The sequence below is a fragment of the Perca flavescens genome, chromosome 11 (genome assembly GCF_004354835.1).
Source record: "Perca flavescens isolate YP-PL-M2 chromosome 11, PFLA_1.0, whole genome shotgun sequence".
NCBI classification, from domain to species: domain Eukaryota; kingdom Metazoa; phylum Chordata; class Actinopteri; order Perciformes; family Percidae; genus Perca; species Perca flavescens.
This window is the reverse complement of record NC_041341.1, coordinates 19,941,282-19,959,362: the sequence shown is the minus strand read 5'-3', so window position 1 is coordinate 19,959,362 and position 18,081 is coordinate 19,941,282. Positions and strand designations below refer to the sequence as shown.

General features: G+C 37.7%; 2 protein-coding genes across 10 annotated transcripts in view; one reads left to right on the top strand and one right to left on the bottom strand.

Moving 5' to 3' along the window:
* osbpl6 (oxysterol binding protein-like 6) overlaps positions 1-8,623 on the top strand; it is a 41,700-nt gene extending 33,077 nt beyond the window's left edge. For all 9 annotated transcript variants that reach the window (XM_028591143.1, XM_028591145.1, XM_028591148.1 and 6 more), the window contains 9 exons: positions 2,327-2,580; positions 2,927-3,064; positions 3,409-3,472; positions 3,659-3,737; positions 4,321-4,465; positions 4,567-4,711; positions 4,908-5,034; positions 5,295-5,417; positions 5,632-8,623. In XM_028591143.1, the coding sequence (XP_028446944.1) occupies positions 2,327-2,580; positions 2,927-3,064; positions 3,409-3,472; positions 3,659-3,737; positions 4,321-4,465; positions 4,567-4,711; positions 4,908-5,034; positions 5,295-5,417; positions 5,632-5,743 (1,187 nt within the window). In that variant the 3' untranslated portion in view covers positions 5,744-8,623. The remainder of the gene's footprint in view (positions 1-2,326; positions 2,581-2,926; positions 3,065-3,408; positions 3,473-3,658; positions 3,738-4,320; positions 4,466-4,566; positions 4,712-4,907; positions 5,035-5,294; positions 5,418-5,631) is intronic.
* Positions 8,624-9,902: 1,279 nt separating this feature from the next.
* On the bottom strand, positions 9,903-17,767 carry prkra (protein kinase, interferon-inducible double stranded RNA dependent activator). The gene is made up of 8 exons (XM_028591055.1): positions 17,514-17,767; positions 14,511-14,686; positions 13,901-13,982; positions 12,737-12,815; positions 12,308-12,425; positions 12,120-12,214; positions 11,852-12,014; positions 9,903-10,964 (listed from the first exon to the last, which is right to left on the bottom strand). Exons 1-8 carry the CDS (start codon positions 17,558-17,560, stop codon positions 10,807-10,809), a joined length of 918 nt encoding a protein of 305 aa, XP_028446856.1. The 5' UTR covers positions 17,561-17,767; the 3' UTR covers positions 9,903-10,806.
* Positions 17,768-18,081: the final 314 nt, after the last annotated feature.

Below are 18,081 nucleotides of genomic sequence, written 5' to 3'. Positions count from 1 at the left end.
GCTTTATAAGACCTTGGGGAACCTGTAATATAAGTGCCGTGACGAAATTCAAACTGTAAATATACTATAGTTATGCCAAAAGTGTAGCTACCTAGCCGCAATCTTTTCCCATTGTATTGAATGGGACACATACTGTAGCTAGCTAGCTGCTCCTCCTAACAAGACCCCTCACGTTCACAAAAATGCCTTAAATTGAAATCGGACATAACTGTTAGCTTTTTAAGACCTTGGGGTAGCTGTGTTATAAGTGCTGTGACGAAATACAAACTGTAAATATATTATAGTTATGCCGGCAGCCGCCCAGCTCTGCAGAGCCACAGTAGTGCAGTAATCCACAAAGGGTGACTTTGCCCTGGGTATGGAGCCAGCAGGCTGCCGCTTTCTCGTCAGACTGTGTGGAACTCCTAAAGTCCGACACGTCTTACCAAATTTGCAATTAGCCATAAATTTTTCGTAACATGGCCCATATTTGAGCTTTATATAGTTGATTTCTCGCATAAAAAAGTTTCAGAAGTGAATTTGGTAATGAAACATTGCAGTGTCTGAAATATGAGACCTACTGTCTCGTCTCCAATGTGTGTGTATGGGGATTCGCTCAACCAATCAGCGCGCAGTCATCTAAATATTCATGAGCATACCTTATTTGGAAGAAAAGCTCTTGTTAGAAATAGGGCCAAAACACAGGGATTTATAAGGGCCAATAAAATATCAACCATTTTCAGCCCAACCAATATTACATACCCTATTAGGAGACCTTAACGAACAGTATGAAATACCTTATATATTCATTCTATCACCCCTTTAAAAAAACATACAATACTATGAATTATATCGACATACTATACTTTGACTTTGTAGTCACTTTTTTCAAAATGCTATACTTTTACTTTTTTGTCACTTTTTTCGACACAATATACTATGATTATTATTTTTTTCATTCTGTACTATGTGGCCGGTTTAGCTCATTTGGTCGAGCACTTGCATACTTAGAGCTGTATACCTTGATGCAGAAGGTCCAGGGTTCCACTCTGACCTGTGATGATTTCCTGCATGTCTTCCCTTTTCATTAAAGGTGGAAATGCCCTGAAAAATTATCTTAAAAAAACATACAATACTATGACTTTTATCGACATACTATACTTTCACTTTTTTGTCCCTTTTTTCGACATACTATACTATGACTTTTTTAATCACTTTTCTCAACATACTATACTATGACTTTTTTACAATAAACTATACTATGACTTTTTTTTCGACATACTATACTATGACTTTTTACAACATACTATACTATGATTTTTTTCGATATACTATACTATGATTTTTTTCGATATACTATACTATGACTTTTTTAATCACTTTTCTCGACATACTATACTATGACTTTTTTTCGATAAACTATACTATGATTTTTTTGTCACTTTTTTTGACATACTATACTATGATTTTCTTTCGATATACTATACTATGACTTTTTTCGATATACTATACTATGATTTAATATGATATGATATGATATAATTTTTTTTCATTCCTTAGCTCAGTTGGTAGAGTATGTAGACATTTAGAGCTGTATGCCTCAACGCCAGGTCCAGGTTTCCAGTCCGACCTGTGACGATTTCTTGCATGTCTTCCCCCTCCTTCCCTTTTCATTAAAAGTGGAAATGCCCAGAAAAATTATCTTAAAAAAACATTCAGTACTATGACTTTCATCAACATACTATACTTTGACTTTTTAGTCACTTTTTTCGACAAACTATAATATGACTTTTTTGTCACTTTTTTTGACACACTATGCATTTACTTTTTTGTCACTTTTTATACTATACTATGACATTTTTATAACTTTTTTTCAACATACTACTGACTTTTTTATCACTTTTTTCATAAAAAGTCATAGTATAGTATGTCGAAAAAAGTGACAAAAAATATACTATAGTATGTCGAAAAAACTGATAAAAAAAAGTCTTTTTCAACATTCTATACATAGATTTTTTTTGACATACCAAAGCATGACTTTTTAATGGCTTTTTTTGACATAATACACTATGACTTTGTTAGCACTTTTTTCGACATACTATACTATGATTTTTTATATACTATACTATGACTTTTTTATCACTTTTTCTTAGATACAGTACAATACTATGACTTTCGATATACATTACTATACTCACAACCATTTTCTGCAGGAAAAGCATTTTCTAGTTGAAGATTATTATTATTATATCATTAAGAGCATGTTTCAGAGAAGAGCAGAGACTGTCACAGATAATGTTGTACCACCTGTAGATTGTTAATTAGGTGATATTCTTTTTCTTCCCAGTGGCCAACGGAGACTTTGCTGGCAGTGCCTTCCGTAATGGGCGGCGCAGCTGCCTGCCAGCGCCGTGTCCCGACACCAGCAACATCAACCTCTGGAACATCTTGAGAAACAACATCGGCAAGGACTTGTCCAAAGTGTCCATGCCTGTGGAGCTCAACGAGCCACTCAACACACTGCAGCGTATGTGTGAAGAGCTGGAGTACAGCGAGCTGCTGGACAAAGCCGCTGAGACCGAGGATCCCTTTGAACGCATGGTAAAGAAGCCGTCAGTTTCTGGCACTCTGTCAAATCGAATGCATTAGGTTAGGTGTTGAGTCTAAAGAACATGGTCATCCTTCATTGCTGTTCATAATGCAATTTAATGTTTGCTTTGGTTTTAATTTTTGTGTCTATCATACCTGTATTTCTTTACATGTGAGGTGACATTGCCAGACACAACCAACATAAATAGTTTCTCTCAGAGGCACGTCTGCGAGGCAGTAGTGCGTTCCAATGCAGCTGTCGACCTTGGATCTTCCTATTTTCTTCTGTCCTTTGGATAGCGTGACAAAGCCTGTTACTATGAAGTGATTAATCCCCTCTTGTTATTGGCTGTTACAGGCTCTCGTTGCTGCTTTTGCTGTCTCAGGCTACTCATCCACTTACTACAGAGCAGGAAGTAAGCCATTCAACCCGCTACTCGGAGAGAGTTATGAATGTATTCGGGAAGACAAAGGCTTCTGTTTTTTCTCTGAACAGGTAAGTCTGTTTGTTTGATGAAAGAAATGTATGTGATATAAAGTGCATCTTAAACAGAAGCATTGACTTGGATATATCACCCTTTTTTTGGTATTTGAGATAAGTATAAGCTCTTCAGCAGCTTATTTGTCAGACTGGGGGGAAAAAAGGTGGTTCCCAAACCTTTTGGCTTGTGACTGCTTAGAACAAAGAAATCTCTTCTTGCAACGCCTCGTTATCTACCAGTTGTGACCATTTTTTAGTCCATCATGTGTCCTCTGTGTGAAGACTGACAGATATGTATATGATGTGTAATCTTAACAACAACAGCTGTCAGACTGCTTTTATTTGATCTTGTCTCACAGGTGAGCCACCACCCTCCCATCTCCGCCTGCCACTGTGAGTCCAAGAACTTCACCTTCTGGCAAGGTAGGTTACATACCTAATTAGTGAAGGCTTTTCCTCATGGGGACAAGCCTTCCAGTCTCATTTAGCCTCTTTAAAATTCAACTGAATTCTGATTAATCTGATTAAAAATAGCTTTTTATTCGTTACATTTTGAGTTAATTTCTGTTCCGTTATGTTTCTGATATTTTTCATCGATTTGCTTTTCAGATGTGAGATGGAAAAACAAGTTCTGGGGAAAATCGATGGAGGTTTTACCGATCGGGACCGTGAATCTCACGATTCCCAGGTAACTTTGATCAAGCTGCTTGTAGTGATTAAACCTAAAGTCACAGATTCCATCTCTACAATATAGAGCCTGACCGATTTATTGCCCTATCACAGACATATCGGTATTGGTATATATATGTTGTCTATATCTGCTGATATGAAGACTTATTTTACAGTAACATATAAGGCCGAAAAGAATGCTTGGGGTGATATAGAATTGGTCTAATTACGTAGTTTGTCCAGCAGATGCTGTGAGTGCACAGTACTGATTTTTATAGCTTTTTAATTGAATGCTTGATGCGTCACGTCAACAAAAGTCTGTTGCTCAAGATAATTAAACCCACATTTAATGGATGTGGTGTCATATTGTCAATGCACAGTATTTTCAACCCTCAAACGACTAACAGTCAACAGACATCTTGGGTTGTCCGATGACGTGAACGCTTGCAGGTCTCAAACATGGGAATCTTTCTCATCTCTACCATCAACCCATATGAAATTACCATGGTGTGAAAAGCAGATTCTCAGAATCCCACACATAAATCTAATATTTACTTCTCAGTCAGTGTTATGAAACATACTAATACATTGTATATTTCTAGGTTTGGAGATCACTATGAATGGAACAAAGTCACCACCTGTGTGCACAACATCCTCAGTGGACGACGGTGGATCGAACACTACGGGGAGATAACCATCAGAAACATAAAGAGCAGCGCTTGCCTCTGCAAACTTACCTTCGTCAAGGTAAAACGTCTTCAGCAATCAGTGTCACCAGTGTTAAGATGTGATTTAGTTGCACTGCATCGTGGTAAAGGGTAGCTACCAACATGGGGTTTGTCTTTCAGGGAAACTACTGGAGTTCTAATGTGAATGAGGTTCAAGGATTTGTAATGGATCAAGAAGGGAAAGTGATCCACAGGCTTTTTGGAAAATGGCATGAGGGCCTTTACTGTGGTGTCCCACCTTCTGCCAAATGCATCTGGAGGCCAGGTAGGCACTAGTTCACTGGACTTCACATAAGCCCTCTAACTGGTGCTACTGGTCACTTAAGGTCCACTGAAAGTGTTTTTGACAATATGTATTTTGTTCCCTGACACATTTCAGTGGATGGGGTGGGCAGGAAAATGAACAATGTCAATGAATTGATTTTAAGCTTTTTGTTTACGTTGTTTCCTCTCCTCGTCAGGCTCCATGCCCACAAACTATGAGCTGTACTACGGCTTCACCAGGTTCGCTATTGAACTGAATGAGCTTTGCCCCGAGTTGAAAGATGCTCTGCCCCGTACAGACGCCCGATTCAGGCCCGATCAAAGGTACAGCATGACATCCTCAGCTGCCAGTGTGCTGCTGCCACAAAGTGCGGAAATAAAATGTCCCTGATTTCCCACAAACCAGATTGCAATATGAGTTAATCTGCTCGTAATATTGTTTTTGTCTGATGAGTGCAGACTGAGATGTCCTGCTTAAAAAGCTGAGTGAATATTTGAGTTTTGTAATGCACGTGTTGTTGGTGTTCTTTGTATGACTCATCTGATTTACTGTTTACTAAATAAGTGATGTTTGGGTCACACAGGCACCTGGAGGAGGGGAACTTGGAGATGGCATCCTCAGACAAGCAGCGCATTGAGGACCTGCAGAGAGTCAGGAGGAGGTGGAACGAGGAGAACAACATCAAACTGGAGCCACGCTTCTTCAAGTAAGCACAGAGACCAGTAACCAGATGCATCTAACTCTGTGTATGCACATTCTTTTTATCCAATTCATGGAGCCGTGCGTACACATGGTTGTAGTCTATAAATCTAGATAATATCCGTCCGATCCATGCCTCCATGTTTTTATGAATGACATTTTCTCCTCATTACTTTTAGGGTTATCAGTTACATCAGTCACTTCTCCATCTTTTCTTCCAGGAAAGTGGTTGATGCCAATCACAGGGAGAGGTGGGTCTCTAACAACACGTACTGGGAGCTCCGCAAAAACCCCGGCTTTATCAATATGGAATCTACAGTGAACCTGTGGTAGCACACGGATTGCCAATGTCCATCATATCGTCCTCACAGACAAGACGGCCGTAACCTATGCACAATAAGGTGTTAAGAGAAACACGTTAACGATGAAATATCCGTGTGCAGGGATATTAGCGACTGCAGAGCGGAGGGATGGCCTGATGCCAAGCGACCCTGTTGAGGTTCTGTGGCACTGCCACATGGTCATCCATCCATGGAAACATCCTGTAGGATCACCTTCATTGTGCTTGTGGAAGCTGGGTTGTCAGGGCAACAATCGTACCACTCCTATGTAGATCTTTCCTCAGCTTTTTTGACTTCTGAGTATGTCCTTGCCTTAAAAAGACATCCATACAAGTCACACGATTTAGCGCTTTTTCATTGAGGCCATTCGATTTGTGACAGCAGTTTGGGTTAGACTAGTCTATGAAGTAGACCTTTTGACGATACCTATGTGCATGTTTAGAGAGCCGCATTTATTATATCATCAATTATTGTAGAAAAAAGGTATTTTTATAAAATATCTTGGACTCAGAATTTAGTGAAATAGTATGTGAATTGGCAGATTTTATTTATTTTTGCCATTTAATACGGTTGAGTCTGTGTGATAGCAGTATTCTCTCTCGGGAAACAACTCATTTAAAATTAATCTCGAGTGCAGCAGAGGAAGTATGGCGTCCATACATGGAATTTTTAATGAATATAATCAAACAGCGGCTCTCAAAGCTTATCATGATTTAAAAGCAGAAGTAGGTATTAAAATGTAAATCTTATTTGGGTTTTTGGGACACATGATGCAGGAGACACATTTTTTTGTTTTTTTATGGTCAACACAGATCTGTCATGGAGTCCAGTTTCTCCTCACAGTTGAGATTCTGTGTATATAGAGGGACAACCTCATGCGCCCACCACTGCCCCACTGTCTAATTTTAAACATTGTTACATGAAACCAACTCTTCTGAATCACACGGTTACATAAATACAGACATAACTCCCTCCATTTATAGTAGGCACACCATACTGTATAACGTATAACGGACTCGCTCATAAAACTCAAAAAAGAAGGTGTAGTAGGTTGTACGGACTGTAAAGCCCTTGGAGACACTTTGATCAACATTTTGGGCTTTATTTGGGGGTATAATATTAAATAATTAATAGACTTGACAGTGAAACATAAGGAAAACATATTTCATATTTTGTTCTGTCAAAAATAATGACAAAACTAAATACCATCACAGTTAACCAAAGTAATGTCTTAAATTTACATCCTTTTCTGACTAACTTAAAATGATATAAAACAAAAAGAAAAAATATTACCAGCAACTGTTTGGTATTTTATTGTGATCTATTACCTACATTATGAATCATTCATCAAAACAGGAATAGATTTTCTTTTGATGAAATAATTGATTAGTTAATTATGTTAGCACTCCCATGACTCATTCAGCCAAAACTATACAGTTAGTCCAATGTGACACACCAGAGCCACCTACAGGTTGTCCAATGAAAATGCAGTTTCAGGATACTGTAGGTCAACAATATAAATATTTCCTTCAATGTTATAGATGTTAAAAAAAGTGTGTACAGAAACAATTATACTGTTCAAGAATCAAAATGTGTTTGATTCCCCAGAGACTTTACTGCTGTGACACGGGCTTCTGCAAAGCACCAGTTACCTATTTGCAGTTTGTGTATTTATTGCAAAGCAGATTAGCTTTATTGTTTTAACTAGTGTCCCTCTTTTGTGTTACAGAGTAAGAAAATATAACACGGGGCCTCTGATTGAAATCAACCCCAACACACACAAGTAGTCACACATTGTGTATTTAAGTTGATTCCTCTCGTTCAGGACCGCATGGTGAGGACACCGAAGGAAGAAAAAATAAAGTGAATATAAATATGTAGAATGAAAACTATGTGAAGCAAATTCATCTTGTGTGCACTGTTCATATGGTACTGTAGATTACAAACCAAAAAGGTAGTACTGCTTTGCATCCATATCTTTCTTTTCTTTTTTAAATGTACTTACTGTGGTTTTAATTATTCCCGGTCACAAACTCGCGCTAAACACGCTAAAACTCGTCAGTTTCACTTGCTGTGCCTTAATGCATTTATTAATGCCTCACAAACACACTACTGATAACAACCCCCATGCCAAGAAGGTATGCCATTAACAAACTCTGCAACCAAATACATTTTCCAAATTTCCAACTGCATACAGATGATACATTATACTGATAGCGTTGAGGGTTCAGCTGTGGACAAAATGTCTTGTCTAAACTCTTAAAGGGAGACATCTTTGACATTAGATGAAGAAGAAAAAATGTTAGACTGTAAAATGCTTGCATTGTTAAAAGATGTTCCGCACTGCTCTGCTACTCCAAACATGCAACCAATCCATTTTTGGTGATCATTGTAAATACAGCACATTTAGAAGATGGGTCACTAACTGCAAGAGCGGATTCCTTTTTCCTCCTACATCTGACCTACATCCAGACTGAATCACAGCAGTTGTGTGTGTGGAGGTAGGAGAAATGCTTTAGATAGTGTTTGGGATCATAGAGTCAGACTGTAGTGAAAAAAAATAATCATGAAAACCTCTTCATGCTTTCTTCATCCACTGTTTGACCTGCATGTCTAGACAAATTTGCTTGCCAATGAATGTTGCAGATGCCTTACAAACAAAAGGTTTTTGTTTTCTCAATCGGACTTACATGGTTTTTTGTTTCGTTTTGGACTGACATTATCATGAAGCACTGTGTCAGCTCAGTTTCTTTCAAATCTATTTCCAGATGGGTACCTTCTAAAGTGCAATTTCAACAAAGTACATATCTTTCCATGAACACTGTACACTGCTGCTACATAGTGCTTGTTCTAATAAAACTGTAAAACTCAACCGATGAGGAGTGTGTGGTTTATATGTAAACGGCAAAGCTATAAAAGTCAATTAACAAAAAATCAGTTATTGCAGGTTTAACGTTAAAGGCATAATATGCACTATTTTACCATAACACTATGTAAAACATACAAAAAGTAATCCTTCTCAATTATCACTTATGACTCACTAGGTGTGTGTGGTGGGGTCTATCTGCAGAGAGCCTGTCCTCTGGGGTTTTCTTGTTTTTCTGTGTGAGGGACGTTTTGAGGCGTCAGTAAAGAGCCTGTGGGGCCCGTGTGGGGGTGTAATCCCTACCCAATAACAGCGTGCAGGTTGTGCAGCCCGTTCGAATTTCCAGGTACCGCCGCTTTGTCTCGCCCTTCGACGTCTCATACTGACGCACAAGTTCAACAGACCCACACAGACAGGAGGACGCTCTGCATTTACACAAAATCCGACAAGGTGTCTCCTTCCCGCGGAGGTGTGTTTATTTGTGGTTTAGAACGTAACCGCAGTGATACGATCAGAAAATAACGTTTCTTCCCTATTCACTGCTCTGTTTCTTTTCTCTCTCTGGCTCATTGAACAGTAAGCGATCCCTCTTACATATTATACCTTTAAGCAACTATGTTGCAGTGCTGCCAACATCATCAGGGTTAGTCAGATATTGTCAAACATTACTTTTCATGACTTTTGTCACTGTTACCACGTAATAATAAATTTGGGCCAAATTGGTCAACAAAGTTATTTAAGAAGTTAACTCATTGTCTCTTTCTAAACAGATTTAACAACAATCTGCATTAATTTTATCTGATTTGTGTAGGAACAAGAAATTCATTATGCTTGGTATAAATCGTTTAATACAAGGTAGACAACAAATACAGGCCTGTAGTCAATTCATACAAAATTATCCTAATTTAAAATCACAAATTTGGTCAGAATAATGTCCATTACACATTTACCGGACATTTTTAAACCCTAAAAAACCTATCCCAAATCAAAAAACCAACTATTTTGCTCTATGAATAAAGTCAGTAAAAAACAACATGTTTGTAATATCAATATTTGTCTTAGTTATTAAACCAAACGAGTCAAGAGTGATTGATTACATCAGTGCACAGGCCTTTGTACTAATATAGCAAGACGCGCAGCCTCATTAATTGATGGCTGTCGAGGGGTCAGCTCCCACGAGAGACGTTTCATTCCAGAACTCAGCACATTGCTCCTAAAGGCACCGCAGCAATCTATTCTCTCAGTGCCGTCTATTTTTACGACCATTAACAGAAACAGACACTTATTAACATTTAGTGTTTGGGTTTATTTTCTGGATTCATACACATGTTGCTGCAGAGGACAGCATTAAGTAAATGTATATTAAATATGTCACAAGGTAATATGAGGAACACTGCAAAAAAAAAAATGGCAAGAGACCAGCAGGATGGGAATATGAATTAACATGTTATATCTATTTTGAGAGTCAACCAGATACAAACATCAGGGGTTGTACTGTAGATTGCATACTGACCGATGGAAGAGTGGAAGTAGGAAAGAAAATAATTTAATTCTGTAGATCAAAATGCAGACCATGCTTTCAAATATATAACCCAAGTCAAATAATCTCCCTTGTTCAATTCACTTTCATTTTAGAGTTTAACAGAAAGGCAGGTATCTCTGAAGCAAATTAAAAGTTTAAGATACTCTATTGGCTCAATACAGCGCATTGCTACAGGGAAAAAAAACGGTGGAAAAAAAAAAAAAAGAATAAATAAAAGACCAATGGAACCTAAAAAGATCTGACTACAAACGCAATAAAAATCCCACTAAAGCAACACAAATAATGTGCCTCATATTTTTCACTATTACGTACTTAATTTACACATGTACATTTGTGTCAATACAGTATGTTGGACATCTCAAGTAAAACATGATAGTGTCTCTTCACAAATACCGCTCTTAAATTGCCTGATTCAAGTTACTTAATGTTGAGTTCTTCCTGTCTGTGGACGATATGAGGTTAAGGTATATATTTATAATTATGTGTATCACAAAGATCGTGATCCACATAGTTATAAATATATACCTGGACCTCATATTGTCCACAGACAGGAAGACTAGTGGGAAGAACGATCTACAGCCTCATCATGACTGGACATCAGCTGAAATATGTGACAAGACAGGTGAAGCAGATGACTGCGGTGGTTTTACTTGGTGGTGGCCATGATCTTGATGTACTGGAGGGCGCTGTGTGCTGCGTCGTTGTGAGCGTTGCTACAGGAGATGCCGGTGCCGTGGCAAACGGTGACCGGGGAGGTGGACAGCTCTGCCAGGCACTGGTACTGGCCGTTCACCGTCAGCTCATCTGCAAAATACAGCCACGCACTTTACAACATGACACGCACTGCAAAAATGAAGAATACAGTGTTCTCTTTGGGTGCTTTCCATTCAGCTAATTATGCTTCCTCCCATCCTCTAGCCCAGAAACCAATTTGCCGTCACTGACAATGTTCCAAACCATATTTTTGATCCCATTTAAGGTCCGCATTTTTTTCTGCAGTGTCCTATTTAGAGTTGGTAATTCTTTTTCTGTAAAGCAGCTTTCATTTCAATCCAGCGTTACGATTTGTAATTTGATCTCATTGATATTAGCCTCAGTGTTCCCTGTTCACTCTCACACAGCCTCATCAGAGCTGTAATAAGTTACTGCTGAGGCAATCCCAACATTTCGTACTGCCGCTGTTTCACATTAAAAGCAAAAAAGCAACAGAAAAAGAGGAGGTGATTATACGACTATTAATCATATTTGGCATTTCTTCCGTCTGAATCATAAAAACATTCTAAAACAACTAACAATCAATGCTCTGTTCCAAGTGCATCTTGGCTTATTTGGGGAAATTGAGAAAGCCTGTGAATATTTGTTGTCCACAGCTGTGGATAAACTGAGTAATAAGATAGCCTGAGTCTAAACAACACAGACTTGATCTGCAGCGTTTTAAAAACAAATTATAGACATAATCTAAAGTATTTATAGCTGGTTTTATTAAATTCTCACGTCAGTTTTGTTTTTTCAGTAATAAACTAATTTGAACTGTCTACTGGTGTTTTTTTCTATCAATAGATCCATAATCAGTATTGGAGCCGCAGTCCCACGACATCAGGCGTTTTCCTTTTTAACGGAGCCAAGCGAGAGAAGCTGAACGGAAAGCGCCCTGCATCTTAGCAACACTAATGTAGTGTGCGTTTTCTTACCAATGTTGAAGTATGTGACCTCAAAGCCCTGCTCCTTGGACAGCTCCAACATCATCTGAATATAATCGGTGTTGGGAATGCTCAGCGGGTTTCTTCTCAGTAAACATATACTCTCTGCTGATGAGTTCCTTAAGTTCTCAAACCGGACGCTTGGTTTTGGAGTCTGAAAAATGAAAATGCAACACAAAAAAACTTGACACAATTTAAAGACTTTTCTAAGATGTACTTCCAGTGGTCACTTTGCAAAGGCGAGAAATATTTGATGTACCCATGTGATTTCAGAACAGCCTGACAGACTTTGAAGCTTTGACACCATTTTCTCTGCAGCTGCCATTTTCGCTCCCTTTTTTGAATTTCCTACACCTGTGGAAACATAAAACATGAGATTAAGATCAGAACGAACAACAGCACAAAATTGCAGTCACTTTTACACAAATGTCTTAAAAACACCCTTACCCTTCTCTGACAGCGACTCCATTCGACAAGTTACAGTGAATTCTCTCTTGTGTGGTGGACCAGCCTCCATTAAAACTGTGTATTCAGGAAGACGCCATCCTCTCTGTAATGCTAACTCCTGAAGTGAAAAATAACGAGAAAGTAATGAGGACAAGGAAAAACAGAGTTAGTATTTTATTTCATAATATGTATTGTGCATATAATAAAAAGGACATATGGCTATTGCTGCATGCCACTTTGAATTACAGTTTATAAAACTGACACAATTTGTAATCTCTGGAAGTAGATACATTCATCAAGCTTTCTCTAATTATGTTTTTTACTCTTCAAAAAAAGTAAAACAAAAATGTGCTCATATACAATCAGAGACCACACACACACATACGCACACAGATACGCACACACGCAGACAGCAAAACAAATACACACCTGCAGGATCCCCACTGAGTTGGGATGGTTGTTTGTTTCTGCTACAACACCGTTACTCTCAGATTTCACAGGAATGTTCCTGTTGGGAGTTACAGCAAAGCCGTTACCAGAGCTGCATCAGATCGACACTCCTACAGGCTGTCAGTAAAGCCGTTTCATGTATGTATTTAATCAATGCATTGCTAAAAAGGCTAATAAGAGACAAGGTTTTGAGGGCTGCAGCTAATGATTTTCTTCATTATCGACTGATCTGCCAAGTTGTGAAAAATGCCATTAACATTTACCAAAGCTGATGTATTCAAATTGTTAAGACTAACTCAAAGTCTAGCCAAATAAACTACATGTACTATCATAGATAACAAATGTTCACATTTGAGAACATTTTTATAAAAAATATATATATACTTAAAGGAACACACCGACTTATTGGGAATTTAGCTTATTCACCGTAACCCCCAGAGTAAGACAAGTCGATACATACCCTTCTCATCTCCGTGCGTGCTGTAACGCTGTCTGACGGTTCCAGCATTTTGCTTAGCCCAGCACAGATCCTGCAGGTAACTGGTTCCAACTAGCCTACTGCTCCCAATTGTGACAAAAGTGACAAAATAACGGCAACATGTTTCTATTTACATGTTGTGATTTGTAGAGTCACAGCGTGTACAAAAAACAACGTAACATGAGACACAGCCATCTTCTAACAGTAAACAAACCGGGAACTATATTCTCAGACAGGCTTGCTGCGAGCATATCACTCCGCCCAAGTACTATATTCTTCCGCCTGAGAATATAGTTCCCGGTTTGTTTACAGTTAGAAGATGGCTGTGTCTCATGTTACGTTGTTTTTTGTACACGCTGTGACTCTATAAATCACAACATGTAAATAGGAACATGTTGGCGTTATTTTGTGACTTATTTGGAGCAGTAGGATTACTGGAACCATTCACCTGCATGTTCTGTGCTGGCCTGATGCTGCTGGAGCCGTCAGACAGCCTTACAGCACGCACGGAGATGAGAAGGGTATGTATCAACTTGTCTAACTCTGGGGGTTACGGTGAATAAGCTAAATTCCCAATAAGTCGGCGTGTTCCTTTAAACTATTAATCAATTATAATAATTGTTGCCAATCAATTTTATTTCAATAATCATTTCAGTTCTACTCACACTGCCCCAGCATCTATCTGTAGAATATTCAGGGCAGCCTCTGCAGCCTGGTGTTTAGCTGCCTTTTTACTAGGACCTTGACCTGAAACAAAATACAGATACACACACAGAACACTACAGATTATGTAATACATTACCAATATTTTACAGTCAGATAAAAAAGCACCTTAACCTCAAGTTACTTAAAATAAATTTGGTGTATTTCATTCTATAAAATAAAAGGTGAACCCTGGAAGCTACTGGAAAGGAAATATTTAAATAAAATTCAGAGACAAATCTGGCCCTTTTTAAGAGCATACTGTTGTTTAAAGATGTCAAATGTAAATACTGGATTATTTCTCATCACCTCGACACTGACAGCTTTGCAACTGCTTCTCATCCTCTTCGCTGGATCTGCACTGTTCTATCCCTGAAGTAAGATACCTTAAAACAAGGCATATAGAGGATATATTTAAGAGTATACTGCAGTAACTGACAACAAAGCAGAAGTGATAATACTTAGCAGGTTGGAGTGCTCTTTCTGAATTATCAGCATCTGGTTTTCTCAAATAAAAAGGCTTCATCTAGTGACAGACAGCTATCAGCACAGCAGGAGGTGACTATAATTTACCTGCGCAGCTAACATCTCCAATTTTCACACTGAAGACGAAGCTGGGTTGGTGAGCCTCTCCTTCAGCCTTCTCCATCACATACACAGGGAGGTTGCCACTTTTGGTGCCATATTCATGTAGGATTTGTATAGGTGTCTTCCCAGGGTTGGTCCTCTGCGATTCATGTATATTCAAGCTGTATTGAACAAGCATGCACAAACAGTTAACCAAGGCCATATTAACTGGGCAGTTGCCATTAGATGGCTGTAGTATACATCTGAGCTACAAATAAATGAATGCAAAGAGTAAAACCAATTTACAGTATGTAGATGGCAAATAATAATTATTTCTTTCATAGATCCTTCCAAAGATAGTGATAGCTTCATTAAGTAGCTTCTTATTAAGGCTCACAACTACTGCCTGCTAATGTGATACCTCAACAGCATCGAAGTCAGAGCCACTGATCACCTGTGACAATACCATGTAATGAAACTATCTCAATAATCTTGAAATGTCTCAATTTATTGTCAGTATGCATTCAGTGGCCAGAAAAAAATAAATAGAGACCTCTCTTGTACAATGCAATGCAATCCAATCCAATAATAAAGTTTTGAATGTAACTGAATAGAGCATGCATACTGTATAGAGATTTTCTATTGTACTGGTCACAATATTAGACATCTAGACTGTACGTCTCCAATCTCAATGTTCAGTTTTGTCAGACTTGACAAACGTTTTTTGCAAGGGCTAATCTACAAGCATTAAAAAAATGAAACCTTGTGGCTGGGTTGGATCAGTGGGTAGAGCAGGCGCACATATACTGACAGGTTTATGCCTCGACGCAGAGGTCCAGGGTTCAAATCCGACCTGTGATGATTTCCTGCATGTCTTCCCCCTCTCTCTCCCCTTTCTCACCTAGCTGTGTTATCAAAATTAATGGCGGAAAACCCCAAATAAATAATCTTAAAAAAAAAAAAAAAAAAAACGAAACCTTGAAGGAGCTGGCAAGAACAAGTTTACATGTAGGCTACATAACTGTAGCAGCAAGCACTGTGTCTGGTTCTTCTCAATTAGTTTTTACTATCCAGGAAAGTAATGCTGAAAGGAAAGCTCTCTTTTTTTAAAGAAAACCCCTGCTCACACACACTCGGAAGCTGGTCAGTAGACCACTTGCTCTCAGACAATGTTTTTTTTTCATTTTTATAAATTATTTTGAGAGGGGAATGAACAACAAACATACAAAGACTATATAATTATAATAATAATAATAATAATAATAATAATAATATAGATCGAATCAATCCAATTCAGACATTAAAACAAGTAATTCTATTAGAAATATTTATATTATTATTAGAAAAAGATGGAGAGGAAAAATGAAAAACTAATCACGCTGTGATGCTGGAAAAGAAGGACTAGTTTTCACATTTGGTCTGTTTTTTTATGAGTAAGACATCAGACAATAAAAAAGCCACACAAAAAACATGAAATACACTGATTGTATCTGGGCTGAGGTGACAATTTGTTGGTATCAATATGGTAGTTTCCAAAAATCAAATCAGCAGTAAGCAATCAGCAGCTTGACAGTGTATAAAATACCTTAGTTATCAATATTTTCTACACCAAACAAATGTCTTTTAAATCTTCAGATATGTATACTTCTCATTTGATATTAGCCCAAAATATGTTCCTGTAAGTGCAGTCGCTTGAGCCAGAGGGACAACTTTAACTGTAACATATTCAGCTTAATAGATGTTATTTTATATAGAAAATCTCAACCTCATATAAACATATAACATATAAAGCACTTCTAATTGGAAAGCATTATATATCCATGTAGGTGGAAAAACTTAAAGCCTAATTCCATTTGGTTTATTAATGAAATTAAATACTTTGTCAAATCATTGAAATTTGTAAAAATAAATAAATAAAAAAAAAAATACATGAAAGCCATAAAACTACTGCAAAACTTTAAAGATCACCTTTTGATATAATTAATAAAAACTCATTGCCCATTATGTGCATTGCTAAATGTCGTTTCATAGATGTATTTTTCATGGTTTGCTTCACGAAATGTCCCATAATTTTTTTTAAAGTTTAATTACTGTTACGTTTTAATATTAGATATGTTATAGGTGATGATTACATTGTCCCATTCTTGTTGTGTAATAATGTTCTTGATTAAAATAAAAATACATTAAAAACTAAACTAATTGTAAGCTACCTGACCTATCATAGCTAGCGCTGTAACGTTACGCCCATAGATATAGAACTTTTACGCCATTCCTTATTCTGCCTAACCAAGGTCTTCATATGACATAAACAACACAACACATGAGAGAATTACATATTAATGGACAAGGAGTTTTGTCCATCAAACGTACGTTAGCCAGCTAAGCTAATCAGCTCTGACGCTGACGCAGTTAGCTCCAGTTCAATTATAAAGTGAATTTCTCTGATGCAGGCCTTCTGAAGGATACATTTTGAGGGTTAACGTTAAATATTATAATTTTAACATTAAATAAAAAAATAAAATAAAGAAATGTTCACAGTGTGTCTGCTAACATTACTTACATCCCGAAGCTAACATTACCAATACAACGTAAACTGACAACATTGAGGTCCATAAGCCACACGCTGTCAGTGAGAGAGAAAATACAATAGCTAGCGATAGCTAGTTGGACAAAGGCCATCGTATATAACAACAGGTATATAACGTTAGTTCATAAAGTACCTGTGCTGAGCTACCCTAAAGCTGCTGTGGAGAGGACAACACGACCTAAAGATCGACAGCTTGCACAATTACTGCATTTTATTAGCTAGTTTTCAGTTCTCTGAAATTTCACGTTGAGCTTAAGTGGTCTCATCTATGACCTACTTGAGAAACATACAGCGTTTATTGTATCATAACTAGCTATATATTATTATTTTTTCAACACTAACCTGTGAAATACTGCAAACATGTTATCGTTTAATTTATAGTAAACGTTAAACCCGTTGAAATTAGTAATAAATCAACAAACCTCGTGTCTGCTTTCAATGCTGGTGACCGATATCCTTCTTGAGACATGTTAACCGTTACAGTTTCCTGTCGTTTTGTTTGCGGGCTGATTAAAGACTCTTTTGCGGTTAACGTTAACTGGGAAAAAAAAAACGTCAGACACCCCTTTGAGATGTTTTGTCTGGGGATCTAGTTTTATTATTAAGAATATAAATTGGCCTGAGAATGCTAACAGTTCTTCATTGTAAAGCTGACCGGGGAGCGAAAATACTGAATTTAACGTCATATCAACATCCGGGTCAACAGCGGATCAACTGACGTCTGACGCCACTGTGTACCAGTGTTTACCGCCCCCTGCTGGCGATGGTGTTCAAGTTATTGCCGCAAAAAAGTACTTATTCATGAAGTTTAAGATCAGAACATCACAAGTTCCCAGAGTTTGAGAAAACAACAAATATTTGGTATTTTTGTTTGACTGCTTATTGCTGGAGATACATTTTTTTCCCTCATTGAATACTTTATTATTCAAATCATTCTTTCAGCACTATTTGGTAGACCCACATTTTCAACTTTGTTTCAAATTTGTGGCA